Genomic DNA, 18,188 nt, shown 5'->3' with positions numbered 1-18,188 from the left:
ATTACAAAGTACAAATAGAGTAACTGCTCTTTAATAACAGTTACAATGTGATATAAAATAAAACCAAACTACTGTACATGTGGTTCCATGTTGATTAAATGAAACAATATACTAAACATGTAGCTTGTACTTGAATGAGTTAGTATTTTACTGACTGACTGTTTAGTATTTTAAACATATCCTGTAAAACTAAACTACTTTATAGTTACAGCTATAAAGACACGTTCTTCTAAATCTTCCAGCAACAACCACAATGTAGAACAGCAAACTATATTAGAATAAATAATAATTACAATTATTTTATTTGTTAGAAACACTTTATTCCTGCCTGAATGGTGCAATGAAAAATGATTAGTATTAATGATAAACAATTTTACACATGCAGTTATTAAATGAGTAGTAAACAGGTATTAAAAGTAAAAATGAAATAAAAAAATATTTATATAAAATTGCAGTTTATTTATAGATGTTCAGACCAATATTCCCATTGCTGCAGCTCATCTACAAACCAACAACAGCCTTTAATAAAAGTACAGGAAATAAAAATTTAACACAAAATGCCGGAAAGAACTTAATCAAATCGGTTAAGTGGAGTAAAGATTTAAAAATGGAATAATGATATAAAATTATGAGAACAAACAACCAAACATGTAAATAGTTTGAAAGAATATATGTGTCTGGTGGGAGGAGCTGTGTGAACCAGTTGCAGGCAGCAGGTCCGTGTCAGTGATCGGACTAAAGGTGTGAAGGTGTCGATGTTGACCTCACTGAAGAGTAGACAACATCTGCTTCTAGAGACAACTCTGAACACACACACACACACACACACACAGAGTTCAAACAATCTAAGAATTTGTTGTAGAAAAAGACTTTCTTCTTCTCTTCATGTAGACAGAACCCAACAGGAAGTGTTTGTGAGACCAACAAACAGCCCAACAGTATCAGACTAACGTCTCTTTCTGCTTTGTAGAACATGCAGTGTGTCGTGTTATCTGTTGCCTAAATCAAGACAGTTTTGATAAAAGTAAAAAATAAATAAGTTCATTTTATTATGGGGCCATTTACTAAGTGGTGAGTCCTGATTCTGATAGGAATATTAAAACTAAAGAGCAGCTTTACCTCTGCTCCTGTTTGGTCTGATGACTATTTGTCCATAAGTGACGTCTTCTGTTCTCACTGTTGAGTAAACTGCAGCTGGATCAGTCTCTGCAAAATAAGATACAGATCACATTACTTTAAGTACTACAGCTGATACCAGTACTGTTAGTTCATTTACTGCTCTGCTACATTAGGATTCATTTTCTTATAGAGATTCGATAAGTTCAAGTTTTTTCTTTTTCAACACCTCTGATGTGCATGACAGTCTATAATTAAACTGGAGAGCTGCAAAACATTTTGTTACAAGTATTTGACACATTTAACCACAAACAAACTCAATGCAAAGTGTCATCAGCTGAAGCAGAACATGCAGTGAGAAACCAAACCAACTTCAGGTCAGAGCTCACTTCAAGCAGCAGGAGGAAGTAAAAAACTAAACAACTATAATGTTAAAGTTTGAGATTCGAGGTGCAGAAAGCACAAAGCCTTGGATCTGTCTTTGTCCAAAACCAACTAAATACACATTTGTACTGGATCACATGTTCCTGTATCACCATGAACACACACCCTTGTTCTATTCACTCAGTTCCACATTCACAATCCTGCTGATCGATCGGCTGCTGAAAATAGTTCTGTGGAAACTCTCAACTTCCTCCTGTTTGATACAATCTGCATTAGCTGTTTTAGGAAATTGCTGACAGAAGTCAGACACATTTGAAGAGCGACCAACACATTTTAAGATTAAAAGAAAAGTGATTAGCCCCAGAATTAACATTTACAGACTAGCTCTTCAACTTGTACGTTCAGGTGGTAGTTAAGGTTGGTGGGCAGCTTCTCTACCAACAAAGACTGTCTGTACTTCATATGTTACTCAACAATCATGTTGCTTTTGGTCACTTCACTGAAGTTAGGTGTCTATAAGAAAAGTAGTGAATGGTACAAACTACTGTTAGTGCCGTGTTCCACTGTAGTGATGATTATAATAATAGTATTAAAACAACGGGAACATAGTCACTGCACAAACAGTGGACCAATGGAGAAACAGTTTTATTACTGCGCAAATTTCTCCAATTTGCAGATTAGCTTGAGTGACATCCAGGAGAAAGATTCTTCCTACAGTCAAAGAACAGGAGCTACATTCTACTTTACATCAGTTTGGACGGGGAGAGACAGTGTCTGAAAGCTGCAATGTTCAAGACATTGTCACATGATAAAGAGACACTGTTGATCTGGAGCAATGTAATGGGGAAGTGCAGAGTGAGCTACAGCTAATTTTAACAGCTATGAAAACAGTTTCTGGACAAGACACTGAACCACTAACAGCCCATTCCCATCCCCAGCTGTGCAGTGCTGGTCCAAGCCCGGTAGAAATTGGTGAAGATTGCTTCAGGAAAGTCATCAGGTGTAAAAACTGTGATAAAATAAACATGTGGACAATGATCACGAGATAAACTGAAAGGACAAAAAATAACAAAATAAAAAATGAAAGCAGCTTCACATTAATACAACAGGACATGAATATTGCAATACAAGAACATATAACAAATCAAGAAAACTTTACCTTTGCTTCGTCTACTGGACTTTTGTTGGTGATGTTTATGACGCCGTATTTTGACGTCACTGTATGTGATGTCATCTGTGATGGTCTCTGCTCCGACTGTCATTTCATCATCTGCAATGAAGCAAAGTATAATTTACTAACATTGTTATCAGACACTTAATGAAAGTCAAATGGCATTTTACAGTGTAACATCAATAGAAGAAGTAGCCATTGTACCAGACCACTGTGGTACCTGTCTCCACAAGAGCAGGAAAAGATGGAATCAATAGTCAATTGGAGCTTTTGATTTAATTAACTGAAACAGAAATTCAACTCTAAAACAAAACTAAATGTAAAAATCAGGATTTTTGTGTATCACCTTTCTGTTTTCTCTGAACATGTTGTCTCACCAGTAGAACCAGTAATGTCAGTAGAATCAGACCACAAACAGGTGCTACAAAATACGACACATGGAGAAGGTTCAATTTGGTTGATGAAGTGAAAGTAACGTTGGATGCTGTGGTGGAGGAGGTTTCTAAAATGGACCAAAAGAAAAAAAAATCTAATCTAAATATTTCATGCTCACTTATGACCAGATAATGCAGAAACTTGCTGAGCTCAATCCAGAAAACTCCAGAGAGTCAGTTGATTTTTCTCTTGCTCACCTGTGACGTAGATCGAGCTGGGTGGAGATGTGGTTGTAGGTTTTTCTGCGGAAAGAATCAAACTGTTTAGGTGAACATCTGGATAAAATAAGTGTTGAGATCAAAGTGAAGCTCCTGACCTGTGACGTAGATCCAGCTGGGTGGAGACTCTCCATGACTGCTGATGTGACACTTGTAGAGGCCTTCATCAGACTTGGTAACATGGTGGATGGTCATGTGACCTGTAGGCTCAGTCCTGATGAGGGAGCCATCTTTATAGAAATCAGCTGGGAGCTTGGAGGGAGGCCTCTTTGTTTGACAGTGCAGAGAGACATCATGTCCCTCCATCACAGGGAGGACAGGACTCTGCAGGATCACTGCTCCACCTCAACACAGAGACAAACTACAGCATTTCATCCATTTCCACACAGCTTCATCAACACTAACTCCACAGTCTGATCTTACCAGTGACAGTGATGGTGATGCTGTTACTGGTTGATCCCTCTCTGGACTCGCACCAGTAAACTCCACTGTCCAATTCGACAACGTTGCTGATTTTACAGAAAAACCTATTTGATTTTCCCCATCCACCTCCACACTGTAGCATGGTGTCTATAGTTGTGTTCCTCCTCACTGTCCATCCAGCAGAGCTGTCGACGTCCTCACAGCTCACATTGAGGGATTGACCATCAAAGAACTGAGCACTTTTGGGACTCACAGTCAGATGAACTGTGAGAGTTTCAGTGCATTTGAGAAAAAATGGTAGAAAGTAACAATAATCAGACCAACAACAATGTCACACAGTAGTATTAGCAGTATATAGAAAGTATTTGGTCTTAAGTGTCCACTGAGTAACAGTCCATGAAGATACTTTCTTTAGTTTTCATTAACTTATAAAGAGGAAGTTTAGCAGTGTTTCAGATTCAAGTTACTTTAAAAAACAACATGTTTTCATTATGTGTATTGACTCCATTCATTTTAACTAGTTCATTAAAAGTTAGCATCTGTTCTACATGTGCAGAGTGAACTTAAGCTGCATCTTTACTCTTTTTGTTTACAATAATACCCAAGTGTCTTCATGGACTCTTGGTTTATAGCCAATATTTAGCTTGTTTTCTCCACCACAGCCAGAGAACATCATACAACAGTTTTTCCCAGGGTGAGGAGGACTGAGCAGGACCAGTACATTATTCTTCATGTGTAAAATCAGCAGTTTGACCATTTAACAGCTGATGAATATTGGATGACAAATGTACCAACCTTGGTTTGTTGAGCCCCACAGCAGTGAAGTCACAACTACACAAACTCAAAGAGAAAAGACAGTCGGCTAATTTGGAGATTTGCATGTAGAGTATTTACTTACAGTAACATTTCATTAAATTTGGATGTTACACATTAAAATAAAATCTGTTTCTGTTTAACACAACATTGTTTCGAGGTTACTGATCCAAATACTAGAGGTTCACCTTCAGATACGTTACGTTACACAGTTGCTGATGTGGATGTAAAAAGTGGGTGTTCAGACAATAGGTTGAATATTTATATGGTTGTTTGAGACCAACAGTATAAAGCCAGGAAATAGATAATAAATCAATAAATTAGGAATACAATATTAATTCAAACTAAATCAATCTAAATTAAAATAAATCTTGTAAAACCTTTATGTGAAAGCAGTTTTCTTACCGTGTTTTTATTTATTTATTTATTTTTACAAATGATACATTTATACTTATTATATTTCATCTATACTGCATATAAATTCTATTTGTTTAAATATGGTCATGATGCTGCTCTGGATCATTTTATTTTAAATCTCATTTCATGTTTGATATCATAACCTTTTCTGTCATGTTGTGCTGTATCTCATCACCACTACTTTTATGAAGTTCAGCATAGATTTAACAAATAGAGACTGTACTTACAGAGTAGCAGCTGGATACATCGTTGGTCCATTGTACAACTTGATGAGACGTCTGCACTTAGTTTGGTAACAGCTGCTTTACCCGCTTCCTTCCTTTTAGTCGACAAGAAGTTGATGTGATGTCTCCAGCAGACGACAGTAAAGAACCACCCCAGAAATACTGACATCACTACTTATATAAACCAATCAGGTAAAACATTATGACCAGCTGTGCAGTCTGATACAGTGGCTCTGCCATGAGTTCTACTTTTACAAGCTTATGATTTCTCAGTTTTTAGGTTAAAACAGTCAGAAAGGTGATAATTATTGAGGTCAAAGTGGGTCGTGGAGTTCTACTGCAGTGCATGATAAGAAGAGGTGGTTCTAATGTTTTAACACCACATTCATTTTAAATAGTTTGGCCAGAACATAGTTTAAGAATAACAATAAAAACAAAAGCATATGTCTAAACTAAACTAAAACAACTGATAGTTCACTATTATTCAATATTAATTAGTTACGAGTGAAACAAGATGGAATAGAAAGATTAATGGCATCATTCATTCTGTACAAAATGTTTGTCTTGTGTTCCAAATTAAAATGGAAACACAGAAAAGATTGTTTCCATATTGTCTGACAGAGTTGCAGTTTGTGTGTGTGTTATTTCAATGGATCAGCAATTTTACCAATTTACCACAGAGAATGTGTTGATTCACCTGCTCAGAGGAAGTTCTACATTTACACACAATTTAAAGCACAAGAAAAAATCTGACTGCTCTCAGAGTCGTTATATGAAGAGCTGATAAATGAGGCCCCTGAACTGAACAAAACCACCCATGGAACTGTTCCCCGTGTCAACCAGCAGGTGGCAGAACTGGATAATAACAGTTCTATGTGACTTCAGCTGATAGCAGCTGTTTTCATTTGTTTCCTGCACATACAGGACAAATTTGTTGGCACAAACCATGTTTTTCTAAAATAACATTAAACCCACTAAATCCAGAAAGTAGAATTATTTTCATCAAAGAAATCAAACTCTGACTTTTCTTTTGATTTTTAATTGAAAAACAACCACAGTACAGGGTCAGAGGCCTGGACCGGACAGCTGTGCCAAATGAAAGAACATCTGTCTGCACCTAACTGGATAGAAAAACAAGGTCCAGCCTCTTACCACTAAACAATTTCTCAAAAGGACGTCAAAACTAGTGCCCACACAAAAGCACATGGCCAAGATGGCAGCAAACAAAAGAAAGCCTCCAGACCAGGCCTGCAACTTTTCCAACTGTCTTCAAACAGTGGTGGCCCTGAACACACATCTGTCCTCTTCACAAAGCCAGAGCCCCTCACACACAGTCTCTCAACCTTTTATAGACTCTGGATGCTGATTTGCTCCCATCAATACAAACGAGCCAAAATGGTGGAATCCTGCTAAAGTACACTGCCCCCTATGTCCCTGACACGAAACAATGATCACATTACAATAAATAGGATTGTTCCAAAAGTTACTAATAAAGCAGAAATTGTTTGCGTCTCACTCAAAAACCTTTAGAACTGACTGTCTCTGCACTGCTGCCATGTTTAGTGTGTCTGGGTCACAGGACAATTTGCCAGCATCTCTACTTATTCAGTTATGGAAAACACAAATCTCTTGTTTCACACTGATGAAAACAAACTGTTCGGGACTGCTAAATATCTTAGCTCTGGTTTCCATAAAACGTATTACACAGGGAATCACATATATATATATATATATATATATATGTATGTATGTATGTATGTATGTATGTATGTATGTATATATATATATATATATAATTTTTTTAATGAAAGCTGGAAAGTCGCGGTACCAGGGGACAGGAAATGGCTGCAAAAATAAAAGTCTTTAAGGAGGAAGTGAAGTTGGCAATCCTGACATTTAGAAACAATGGCTGCTCTATCAAGCTCTTCCATATATTAAAAATCAGTCATTGCATTTCTACAACTGGTCAGGAAAAGAGCTGAGCACCTTACATCATCACCTTTAATTGTTTGCCAACCTAAGGCCTTATCCATGTAGGCTACAGAGAGCTTATATTCATTGCGATAAGTCTCTTTGCCTTTTTGTAACCTTGGTCCAGTCTCAAGTGAAAACAACTTTGCACTATCTCTCTAGGTTACTCACTTGTATACTGCTCTGAAAAATAGAGCCAATCACTGTCATTCTCTGGTTTACTCTCCACCCCATGGTCAAATGCTCTGATGAAGAGTCTCGGGTTCACCTCCTCCACGCAGTAATCATGATCCATTAAACAAAGTATCTTTTTCTTTTTTCCATCGGCTTCCAACTTGGCCTTTCTTGCATTTATCCAACTTTGCAAAGCTCTCTCCATGACCTTAAGAGTTGGCTTTGCCTTTTTTTTCCCACTAATCCACGTGTTTAGTCCAAGTAGAGATGGTTTCTCACTAATGTGGAGGTAGGCTTACTTGTGTCTCGTTACTCGTTACTCTACATTCCACAATTGAGCTGATAACAAAGTAGTTCCACAGAAAAACAGTGAGATGAAAACCAAAAAAGTCCAGAAAACAAGTTCCACAAAATAATTCCACAGACCACGGGAAGAAACCAGGTAACTCCACAGCTACGGACACTCAACTTTCCACTACTACCTTGTTGCTCTTCCAGTTCATTTATACACTGTCCAAAACAAACATCTTTAGCTTGACAACTGTTAGGCAAACTTCAAAGGCCATTTTTTAACTCGTAATTTGTGACGTCATTTGTGATGTCATGTATATATATATATATATATATGCTTATACATACACTTAATTTACCTATACTTCCAAGACACAGCGTCCACCCAGAGAAAACACCTGTTGGCACACACATTATTTTTTTTAAACAATAATCCATACATTTGGTTGGATTCTTCTCCCTGTCCTGTAAAACCTGTTCAATCCTGTTCTATTCAGATACACATTTCCCTCTCCAACACACTCTTGCAGATTTTCTAACCTTAGCCTGACCCTAGTCTCACCCTGCATCCAGTGGGTTAACTCTTTTAATCTTTTTACCCAAGGCATTAATTCTTACTGTGGAGAAACACCAGATGCAGGTCCACTCTTAATTTTACACTACAATCCTCAGATATAGAAAAGTGAATAATACAGTTTATGCTCAAACAAAAATAACCCATACTGTTTCTATTTTTCCTACACAGCTAAAACCATATTTTATTTATTCATTAATTGTCATAATGAAAAGAGCATTTTACTGTTTATACTGGTCCTGTGGCCAGTGGTAATACGTTTATATTCATTACATGTAAAGTGAATGGCTTTTTTGTTTTCATTTTGATGATTTCAGCCTACAGTTCATTAAAGTCATAGTCAGCGTTAGTTCTTTGACATCAACTTGTTGTGTCAATGGTTGCCACATATAAGCCGGATGTGAATATTCTTAAAGTAGACTGTGCAGACGTGAAGACCTAAGAGTGCACATATTTGATGTTAGTAAGCCACCTTTGTGCCAGTCCCGAGCCTGGACAAAAAAAAAATGGGAGTATTGCGAAAGGAAGTGCATCAGATGTAAAAGCACATCCCCAATCAATGTGTGGAACTGTGTTCTGCTGTGGCGACCCCTGAAGGGACAGGCCAAAAGCTGTTGGAGTCATGTGGATATACAAATTGACAGAGATCACCTGTGGAGCTTTCTGGTGACATGTTATTTAATATTTAAAAAGGATCGGGGCAGCAGTGTGATGTGGTTAACGCTGCCACCTCACAGCTAGAAGGATGCAAATTTGTGTCCCCTGACTGACCGTGGCCTTTCTGTGTGGAGTTCGGTTGTTCTACCTGTGCTTGTGTGGGTTTCCCCCAGTTTCCTTCCACAGTCCAAAGACATGCAGGTTAGATTAATTGGTGACTGTGTGTTAATGTTATACATAGGGTTGTATGTCTGTGTATGTCCCTCTGGGTTGGCCCTGATATAAACCTGTCCACCTTTTGCCTAGTTTTTGCTGAGATAGGCTCCAGCCCCCTGCAAATCTATACCGGAAAGCGGTTACAAATAATGGATGGATGGAAATGGATCGGATCTCTAGAAAAGTTTTTTTTCACTTGATTGCTGTCGCAAAACGATGACAAACATCAGTGGAAAGTAGTTGACCTCAGCAGAAGATCAACCGTAAAACAAACGTGCATAGTGTTCGACAGTTGGGCTTTTCCAAATCTTACCATCCAAGCGATTAGTTGTGGGAACCTACCGGTAAAGATCATAGTACCTAGTCGCTTTCCAGTAAAACCAACTTCCGCGTAAAAATAACATTGTGGACGTTTAACGTTCACCATCTTGTTGCGTAGTCAGAGCGCTGTTGATAGAGAAACAACAGAGGAGCATACGACGAAGACCAATGTCAAACTAAACATGTCTAATGTCACTTTAAGGTGGATTTTGTTCGTGTGCCTTCTTTGCTCGTGTTGGCTGATCCATTCTGCCTCAGCAGGTAGGTTGTGTAAGTGCTTAAACCATATACTGGAAACACAAATCTGCTGGGGGTTGATCAAATTGAATGATCAAGATGTGACGTTTTTGGAAGATATTGGAGCAACTACATCAGTATTAAAAGTAACTGAAGTTGCAAAATGAGCACAGTACATGTTGGTGTTTCTGGAAAACCACAAAAAAAAAAAAAATTTTGGCTCAGTCATTGCCTTGTGCTAACTCTAAAAACTTTTAAACATGCATTCGTGTTGTCAGAATTATGCCCCATAAATTTGATTGAATAAATATCTAATGATTAAGTTGTGGATCTATCTGATGACTTCATCAGAAATAATGCAAATGTTTGATAATTCAAAAATTTACACACCCACCATGATGAATTATAGCCCTGATTCTCTGTTATGTGTATGAATGGAAGCTGCAGCCATCTGTCTTGTCTGTAGAGTTACTCTCACGTGCACATTCTCTGGTTTCCCCAGTATGCACAGAGTTCATGTCAGAAGATAATTTACATGTACAGCACATGTGACGTTGAAATGCTGTTCCCCATAATTTAATTAGCTAAATCAGAATAAGATAGGTGGTGTGGATAGGTTCAAAAACAGAGCATAAATTGAAGTGTTGTACAGCATATAACTGAATCTGATAAGCAGGTGTGTGTGTGTGTGAATGAAGCATATTGTATTGGTTAAGGGAGGTTGTCTTGCAGGGAACGGTTGAAAACAGGAACAAGCTGCGACGGATGAAACTTCCAGGAGAGCCACACCCGGAAGAAGCTGTAGCTGCAGTAAAACAGACTGACTATATAATTTCTGGTGGAGGGAAAGTCAGATGTCAGACTTCGTGCCCTGACACTCTTTGTGTTCTTGCTAGAAAAAGGGAAAAGGGAAAACTCTGACCCGGAACTCTGATTATATTTTCATGTCTGTTCATATTATTCTTATTTAGATTTCTTGTAACCATGATTGAACTAAAACAATAAAATCTCGTTCTGAGAATAAAGTTGTAGTCCTTCTCCTGTATTTTGAACAGTGCAATAGTGGGGAAATTTAGGCTATTTTGTCAAAAGTGTTCTTCTATGCATGATTGGTAGCAACTCGAGATGGAATCAACAGTGATATGTTCAGTGTCTGCCTGCCTACAGGAAGGCATTTACTTCTGTTTTGCCTGCTTGTGCCTGAGCAGGAAACACACACTTTTTCCCTTATCAGAAATAGTGGCAACAACACGTGGTCAAAGAGGAGAAGGTTAGGATCAGATGAGCTAGTGATTCTTTCCTGTGTGAGTCAACTAAGATTTTAATATTTCCCAGTAAAAGGGCATGAAGCTGTCCTTGTTATAGAGTAGGCCACATATTAATACACCCTGACCTCACAGTGAGCCTTAATGTAACCAGTGATAACCTGTAAATGCAAAATGGGAGTCACGTGTTACAGTGACTAATAACATATTTGCATTAATGGCACAAATTCATTCTGTCTGTTTGTCAAATAAATCTGAAATGTTAATACTCTCTAAAACAAAAAGCCACTAATGGAATTATATCAGTGTTTGAATTGCTAAAGAAAAGCAGCTGTAATTGTGTCTTGTGAATATTCACTGATAAATATGTGTGATATTGATAGTGGAAAGTGGAGCTTTGCTTAGGATTTGAGCAGTAAAAAAAAACATCTGGAATTATTAAATCCACAACCAAATAACTTTTTTGCTTTCTCATTAAAAATAATAGGTTTACCTGGATGAGATTTGTTTTATCAATTGAGTTTTTAGGAAGTCCAGGTCCAGTCCAGGTTTTCTCTGCTGCAGTACATTGATGGTTTTAGGATCTTCAGCCTGGATGATAAAGCCTGCATGTCAGATAAAGTGTAACCTACTCAAACATTTAGCAGAAAACCGAAATAAAATCAGTCTGTTTACAATACAGTTTGCCCCAACTACAGTAATGTACTTAGGTCATGTGATCACAGCTGAGGGCAAAAGCAAACAATCCATTCTCATCTCAAGAACTTTCAGCCTATAATAAAATAATTTGAGCACCATAAGCAGAGGTCTAACTATGCAATGTGTCTTGTCATTAAAATGTAATCAAAAGGAGGGAATTGTAATGGAAAATCAAGTCTGATGAAATGATTACATTTTAATCTTAGCATTTTACCTTGTTATAATGACAACTTGTACTCAGTGTACTTTTGAAGGATGTTCAAACTGCTCCAAGTCAGTTATTGTCTAACAGCAGACCATCATAGTGACCCAGAGTCACTTCATGCTCACAGCTGCTTATCAAAGTGCAGAAAAGGAGCAAAGTGCTGGGAGCAGTAGCCTGAGGGTGGAGAATGTTCTGCCCAGCAACAGAACGTTCTAAAACTAATGTGTGATGTATGAAGTTTAGAACTGCATAGGATGGAGAACTGTAACTCTGTCGATGTTCTTCTCTCTTGCAAAATACTAAAACCCTAAAAGGCGTCCTGGATGTTGAAGCTTCTTTACTGATTAGACTTGAGGTGTCTAAGACCAGATATTATCACTTTTGCCATAACAAAAGCAAAGAAGAACTCTATTTTTGTTACCGTACAGCTGCTCTGAACACCTCACTGACAAATGTTAACATTTTATTACGGTTCTGGGTTTTCTAATGTGACAAGATGACTTTATGTTTATTTTGTCTTATTTCAATGATTCTTGTAATAACCTGCTCCAGAGCAGTTTATAAAAGGTTGAGAGACTGTGTGTGAGGGGCTCTGGCTTTGTGAAGAGGACAGATGTGTGTTCAGGGCCACCACTGTTTGAAGACAGTTGGAAAAGTTGCAGGCCTGGTCTGGAGGCTTTCTTTTGTTTGCTGCCATCTTGGCCATGTGCTTTTGTGTGGGCACTAGTTTTGACGTCCTTTTGAGAAATTGTTTAGTGGTAAGAGGCTGGACCTTGTTTTTCTATCCAGTTAGGTGCAGACAGATGTTCTTTCATTTGGCACAGCTGTCCGGTCCAGGCCTCTGACCCTGTACTGTGGTTGTTTTTCAATTAAAAATCAAAAGCAAAGTCAGAGTTTGATTTCTTTGATAAAAACAATTCTACTTTCTGGATTTAGTGGGTTTAATGTTATTTTAGAAAAACATGGTTTGTACCAACAAATTTGTCCTGGATGTGCAGGAAACAGATGAAGACAGCGGCTATCAGCTGAACTTACATAGAACTGTTATTATCCAGTTCTGCCACCTGCTGGTTGACACAGGGAACAGTTCCATGGGTGGTTTTGTTCAGTTCAGGGGCCTCATTTATCAACTCTTCATATAACGTCTCTGAGAGCAGTCACATTTTTTCTTGTGCTTTAAATTGTGTGTACATGTAGAACTTCCTCTGAGCAGGTGAACCAACACATTCTCTGTGGTAAAGTGGTAAAATTGTGGATCCATCGAAATAACACACACACAAACTGCAACTCTGTCAGACAATATTATGGTTGTAGAATAGTAGCTAAATTATTTGTATGTGTACAGTGATTTGTGTGTATTGGAAGGTTTTTCTTGCCCTCAGCTCGAATCCTAGAAGGATACTTGCCACTTGCAAACATTAGATAACATCTGACTTAAAGGTCTGAATTGAGCATAAATGCTTGTTATGGGAACTTTGTGTCATGGAGCAGTGAATGAATGAGTAGATAACAGGAATGACAGAATGTGTTTAAATTCGAGTGATGCCTATTTCCCTGAGTTTTAACAGCTGGGAAAACGAAAGATCATACACACAGAAAAAAAATGGTTCTTAAACGGTTCTTCAGAAGCCTGGATGGTTCTTTGAAAATCCATGCAGGCTTAAAGAACCATTTTTGTTGGTCAGTGGTTCTTTGGCTCCTACAAATGGTTCTTTGAAGAAGTAAAGGTTCTTCATTCTTAGCTATTTGGGTTATTTGATGGTGGACAATGGTATAAACATTCATTGAACGTTTAATACTTTATCTAGCTACCTAAAAGTGGAATTTAACACTAAAAGTAAAAATAAAAAACTCCTTGGAAAAAAATCTTTGGAAATTCATAGGCCATCCAGCAGTATTTAAAGTAATAATCAGCTTATCTCTATCATTACCAGCTGACATATTAATGAACCAATAATGTTATTCCAATAAAATAACATTCATTTATGTGATGTCTAATGTCAGTAGTAGTTTGAGCTAATAATATTGTACTTTTACTTAAGTAGCATTTTGAATGCAGGACTTTTCCTTATAGTATTTATATACTGTGGTATTGCTACTTTTATTAAAGTAAATGATCTGCGCGCTTCTCCAGCCACTAATTCATTATTAAGTGTACTGCCAGAGAGAGAGGGGGATTACGTCATACCCAGGCTGCGCACGCGAAAAAAAAAAGAAGAGTTGCGCACACGCAGATTGTCAGCGAGCTACGAGAACTTTCTTCCAAATTAAATTTCTTGGTGACGGCAGTTACTGTCATCGGTATTTGTACTGCGGGTTTTCCACTGGTCGTCTTCATCTCTGGATTCCGAGATAGATAAGGTAAAGTATTTTCACAAAAACGTTTTTACGTGTTGTTGTTTGTTAGCGTTCAGTGTAATACGTTTGCTAAGCTTCCTGTAGTGTTAGCTGCTAAATGCTGCTACAAGTAACTTTAACGTTACATATTTGGAAAGTAACGTTAATGTCAACACATCAAATGGCACCTGAAGTTTTTTTTGTAATAACTATATTTCAAAGACTGTCGCTGTGTTGTTTGCTTATAGGTGACCTGTTGTCAATATTGGAAAAAATCGCACCGGGAGCCTTTTTTTCATCAGTAACGCTACTACAGAGAGCGCGGCCGCATTGTTTTTATTCAGGTGACTCGTAGGAAAATTCCGTAGAGCAGGTTTTGAATACTGGAATACAGCAATGCACTGACTACAGCAGATTATGTGCTTTTTAGAATAATACAAGTATTTTGAATACATAAGATTCATTGGTTCTTAACCCTGGTCCTATTTTCTAGTTTCTGATTGACATAAAATAGCAAATTCAATAAAATTAATAGCATAATTGTTTTTATCACCTAATGTTTTTACCCCAGACGCCCTTCCTGACACAACCCTCCCCAATTTCTTCCGAGCTTGGACCGGCTCTGCACAGCTGGGGAGTGGAATGGGCTGTTAGGGGTTTAGTGTCTTGCCCAGAGACACTGCAACATATAGCTGGGACCAGGGATCGAACCACTGACCCTGTGGTCAGACAGTACTAGGGTCAACAAACACAAAGGCATTACATGATTGAGTTTTTTTATAAATAATAATTGATGTTTGAAATTATGTATCTTTTAATTTTTGGTACTATTTTGCTACTGCATGATATTATGGTAGAATCCTAATATATTATTTTTATTTTAGGTTCTTGAAGAGGCATCAACTTTTCCTAAAACGGCTGCGGACGAAACAGTCAGAGGATTCAGTAAGCTGGCAAACAAGCTTGTGTCCATAGCACCAAACAGTGAACTCAAACGTCTCTGCCTACAGTCAGTTGACAACAGCCAAACAGACACAGAAAGAAATGGTAAGCAAATATGTTAATAACATCCAAGAATGATTTTTCAGCTTCATCCCAAATGCCACTTTTTACGGCTCTGACATGAACATCTGATAGGAAACGTCTTTTAATTTGCCAGCCCCAAGGCCTCTTAATCATGATCTGTAACAGGAAGTTGACAGGCTAACACTAAGCTTTTGGATTGTTTTTCCCAAATTCTCGACTTTAAACCTATTGAAATAATGTTGATCATGCTTAAGAATCAGGTCTGTGCTACAAAAGCAACACATTTTATTTAGCTCTACCAAAAGAAGAGTTGTTAAACATCTAACCAGAGTTCTACCACAAGCTTGGTTATGGCTACATATTAAACATGTTTGTTGTATAACTCATCTTCATAGCATAACTCTTCAAAGAAATAATTTAAATCCTAATGTTGTCATGACCGTCATGCCCATGATGAGTGTATGTAAACTTTCATTCACAACTGTTTACAGTATCCAAAATGTGTAAAAGCTCTTCTCCTGCCCTTTGATCTCTACATTGGTTCATTTTTAGGTCAGATGGTGAACACAGCGATACTTTTCTTGCCTTCTGTTTTCAAAGAGACTGCCTGCCATCTGTTTGTCATTAATTGAAATTTTCAAGGTGATTTTTAATAATTAAAAATAATAATAATAATAATTATGATTTCTAGAAAATTATATTCTATGGAGCTATGAGTGTGATTTGTCATTTATTTTTTCAGGATCCACTCACCCCAGTGCCCACAATTGTCCTGAGCCCCAGAATGACTGCACTGAGCTCAATGTCCAGATGGATGGACACAAAATGATACTGGACAGTGGGGAAGCAAACATTTCTCTGGCTCTGAGTATTGCGTTGTCCCTTTTACTATGTCTACAATGTTGCCTATCCAGGTCCGCTGAAAAATACTTTTTGGAAGTATTTGTTCTGAAGCTTGAAACTTTGACGACTACTGCACCAATAACTGTGCAAAGACTGGCAAATGCACTTAATGTCTCCTAGTCTCCTAGTGCCAGCAAATTGTAAGAAGAGCCTTGCATTGTCCTGAAATGGACTAATCTTGAACAATAATTCAAACATGAAAGTCTTGATACAGAAAAGCTGTGATATATAATTAATTGATTGGTAAGTCCATCTTTAGATAATAATTCTGCAACTGTTTTAATTTTCATATTAAAGTTGATGTTTAAATTGGCATAGAAAATGAAATTTTATATTTTGCTGTTTCTTAAACTGTTTTGTTTAAAAAAAAAAATATTTGTGGAGGCCACATTAGATTCCAGGATGTATTTTTTAATAACCGAATGTTTTATTAACCACATTGTTAATTTATTTATTGTTAAAAGGTGCTAGATAGATTAACCTAAAATATAATTCTTGGTTGTTTTAGTACTAAATTATTTTTATATTATATTCATGAGGTCTTACATTATTTGTATGTGGTACATTTAAAAAAAAAAAAAAATATATATATATATATATATATATATATATATATATATATATATATATATATATATATATATATATATATATATATATATATATATATATATATATATATATATATATATATAGGGTTTGCATATAAAAAAACAGTGCAAGCCAAAGTTGAAAATGTGTTCTGTCATGTTTTACTGTGAATTTATGAATTCCCTGTATAAGACAGCTTGGACTACTGTATAAATGTATAAATGTTATGTGGAATATGTTAATAGCTGTGCTGAGGGTGGAAATTGTTTTATTGTTTCTGTGTATGCTAAGTATGGCCAGTAAACCTTTTACATCAATGTTCTTGTACTTATTTTACCTGACACATCAATTCATGATATATTTTATTTTGAAAGGTTTCTTAAAATTGGTTCTTCAAAGAACCATTTTTAGAAAAGTTCTTTAAGCAACCATATAAAGTTCCTTAAAGAACCTTTTATGGTAGTTCTTTGAGGCACCTTTAGGGGTTCTTTGAAGAACCATCTTCTGAAAGGTTCTTAATGGCACCATTTATGGTGCCTCATAGAACTATTGTTGGATGGTTCTTTGAGGCACTTTTAAGGGTTCTTCAGTGAACCACTGATAAAAATGGTTCTTTAGAACCATTTTCTAAAAGGTTCTTTGTGGTACTAAAAATGGTTCTTCTATGGCATCAGTCTCAAGAACTATTTTTGGTTCCAGTTAGCACCTTTATTTTTCTGTGTGTATGTGAGTCCACCTGAAATCAGTTTCTGACGCTTTTACTTTTAGTTGTATTAAAATAGAAGAAAACATCTGATCCACCAAAGAGACATGATCATGTTTCACTCACTGACTGCAAATGTTAAACCACAAGATTTTTTTTATTTATGGTATGGGGGTGTTTTTTTTCATATACACTATATATATGGATCAGATGTTTTCTTCTATTTTAATACAACTAAAAGTAAAAGCGTCAGAAACTGATTGTGTGCCGCATTTGATACCATTGATCATAACATTTTATTACAGAGACTGGAACATGAAATTGGAATTACAGGAACTGCACTAGGTTGGTTTAAATCTTATCTGTCTGATAGATTTCAATTTGTTCATGTTAATGATGAATCCTCCATGCACACAAAGGTTAGCTATGGAGTTCCACAAGGCTCTGTGTTAGGACCAATACTTTTTACTTTATATATGTCTCCTTTAGGCAACATTATTAGAAAACCCTCCATAAATTTCCACTGTTATGCTGATGATACCCAGCTATATTTATCTATGGAACCAGATGAAAATAATCAGTTAATAAAGCTTCAAGCCTACAAGACATAAAGGCCTGGATGTCCCACAATTTTTTACTTTTAAACTCAGACAAAACTGAAGTCATAGTATTTGGGCCCAAAAATCTCAGAGATATGATGTCCAACCATATTGTTACTCTAGATGGCATAAATCTGGCCTCCAGTACTACTGCAAGGAACCTTGGAGTTATTTTTGATCAGGATCTGTCCTTTAAGTCACATATAAAACAAATCTCT

At 36.9% G+C, this 18,188-nt stretch overlaps 1 protein-coding gene and 1 long non-coding RNA gene across 6 annotated transcripts; one reads left to right on the top strand and one right to left on the bottom strand.

Moving 5' to 3' along the window:
• Nucleotides 1–388: 388 nt before the first annotated feature.
• LOC137137847 (uncharacterized) lies at nucleotides 389–5,670 on the bottom strand. 5 transcript variants are annotated; one of them, XM_067524615.1, is made up of 8 exons: nucleotides 5,205–5,661; nucleotides 4,543–4,578; nucleotides 3,423–4,011; nucleotides 3,304–3,348; nucleotides 3,018–3,173; nucleotides 2,660–2,770; nucleotides 1,120–1,206; nucleotides 389–803 (listed from the first exon to the last, which is right to left on the bottom strand). In XM_067524615.1, the coding sequence occupies exons 3-8, from the start codon at nucleotides 3,628–3,630 to the stop codon at nucleotides 736–738; spliced, it is 675 nt and encodes a 224-aa protein (XP_067380716.1). In that variant the 5' UTR covers nucleotides 3,631–4,011; nucleotides 4,543–4,578; nucleotides 5,205–5,661; the 3' UTR covers nucleotides 389–735. The 5 variants fall into 5 exon arrangements, 3 of the variants coding, with proteins under 3 accessions (XP_067380716.1, XP_067380719.1, XP_067380717.1); XM_067524618.1 differs by having other exon boundaries at nucleotides 390–803; nucleotides 3,018–3,092; nucleotides 5,205–5,659; XR_010915800.1 differs by having other exon boundaries at nucleotides 742–803; nucleotides 1,120–2,509; nucleotides 5,205–5,670.
• An 8,355-nt stretch (nucleotides 5,671–14,025) lies between these two features.
• Nucleotides 14,026–16,629, top strand: LOC137137886 (uncharacterized). The gene is made up of 4 exons (XR_010915844.1): nucleotides 14,026–14,172; nucleotides 15,033–15,195; nucleotides 15,727–15,816; nucleotides 15,917–16,629. It is a non-coding gene; the product is annotated as an uncharacterized lncRNA (long non-coding RNA).
• The last annotated feature ends 1,559 nt before the right edge of the window (nucleotides 16,630–18,188 follow it).

This window comes from Channa argus, chromosome 12 (genome assembly GCF_033026475.1).
Source record: "Channa argus isolate prfri chromosome 12, Channa argus male v1.0, whole genome shotgun sequence".
Lineage (NCBI taxonomy): Eukaryota > Metazoa > Chordata > Actinopteri > Anabantiformes > Channidae > Channa > Channa argus.
The sequence above is the reverse complement of the archived record's forward strand: the minus strand, read 5'-3'. Positions and strand labels throughout refer to the sequence as shown.

Coding starts and splice junctions, on each gene's coding strand:
- LOC137137847 (XM_067524615.1), bottom strand. CDS start 3,630: ATGGAGGGACATGATGTCTCTCTGCACTGTCAAACAAAGAGGCCTCCC. Junction 3,349..3,422: donor CAGCTGGATCTACGTCACAG/GTCAGGAGCTTC, acceptor TTCTTTCCGCAG/AAAAACCTACAACCACATCT. Junction 2,771..3,017: donor TGTTCAGAGAAAACAGAAAG/GTGATACACAAA, acceptor GCTTCATTGCAG/ATGATGAAATGACAGTCGGA.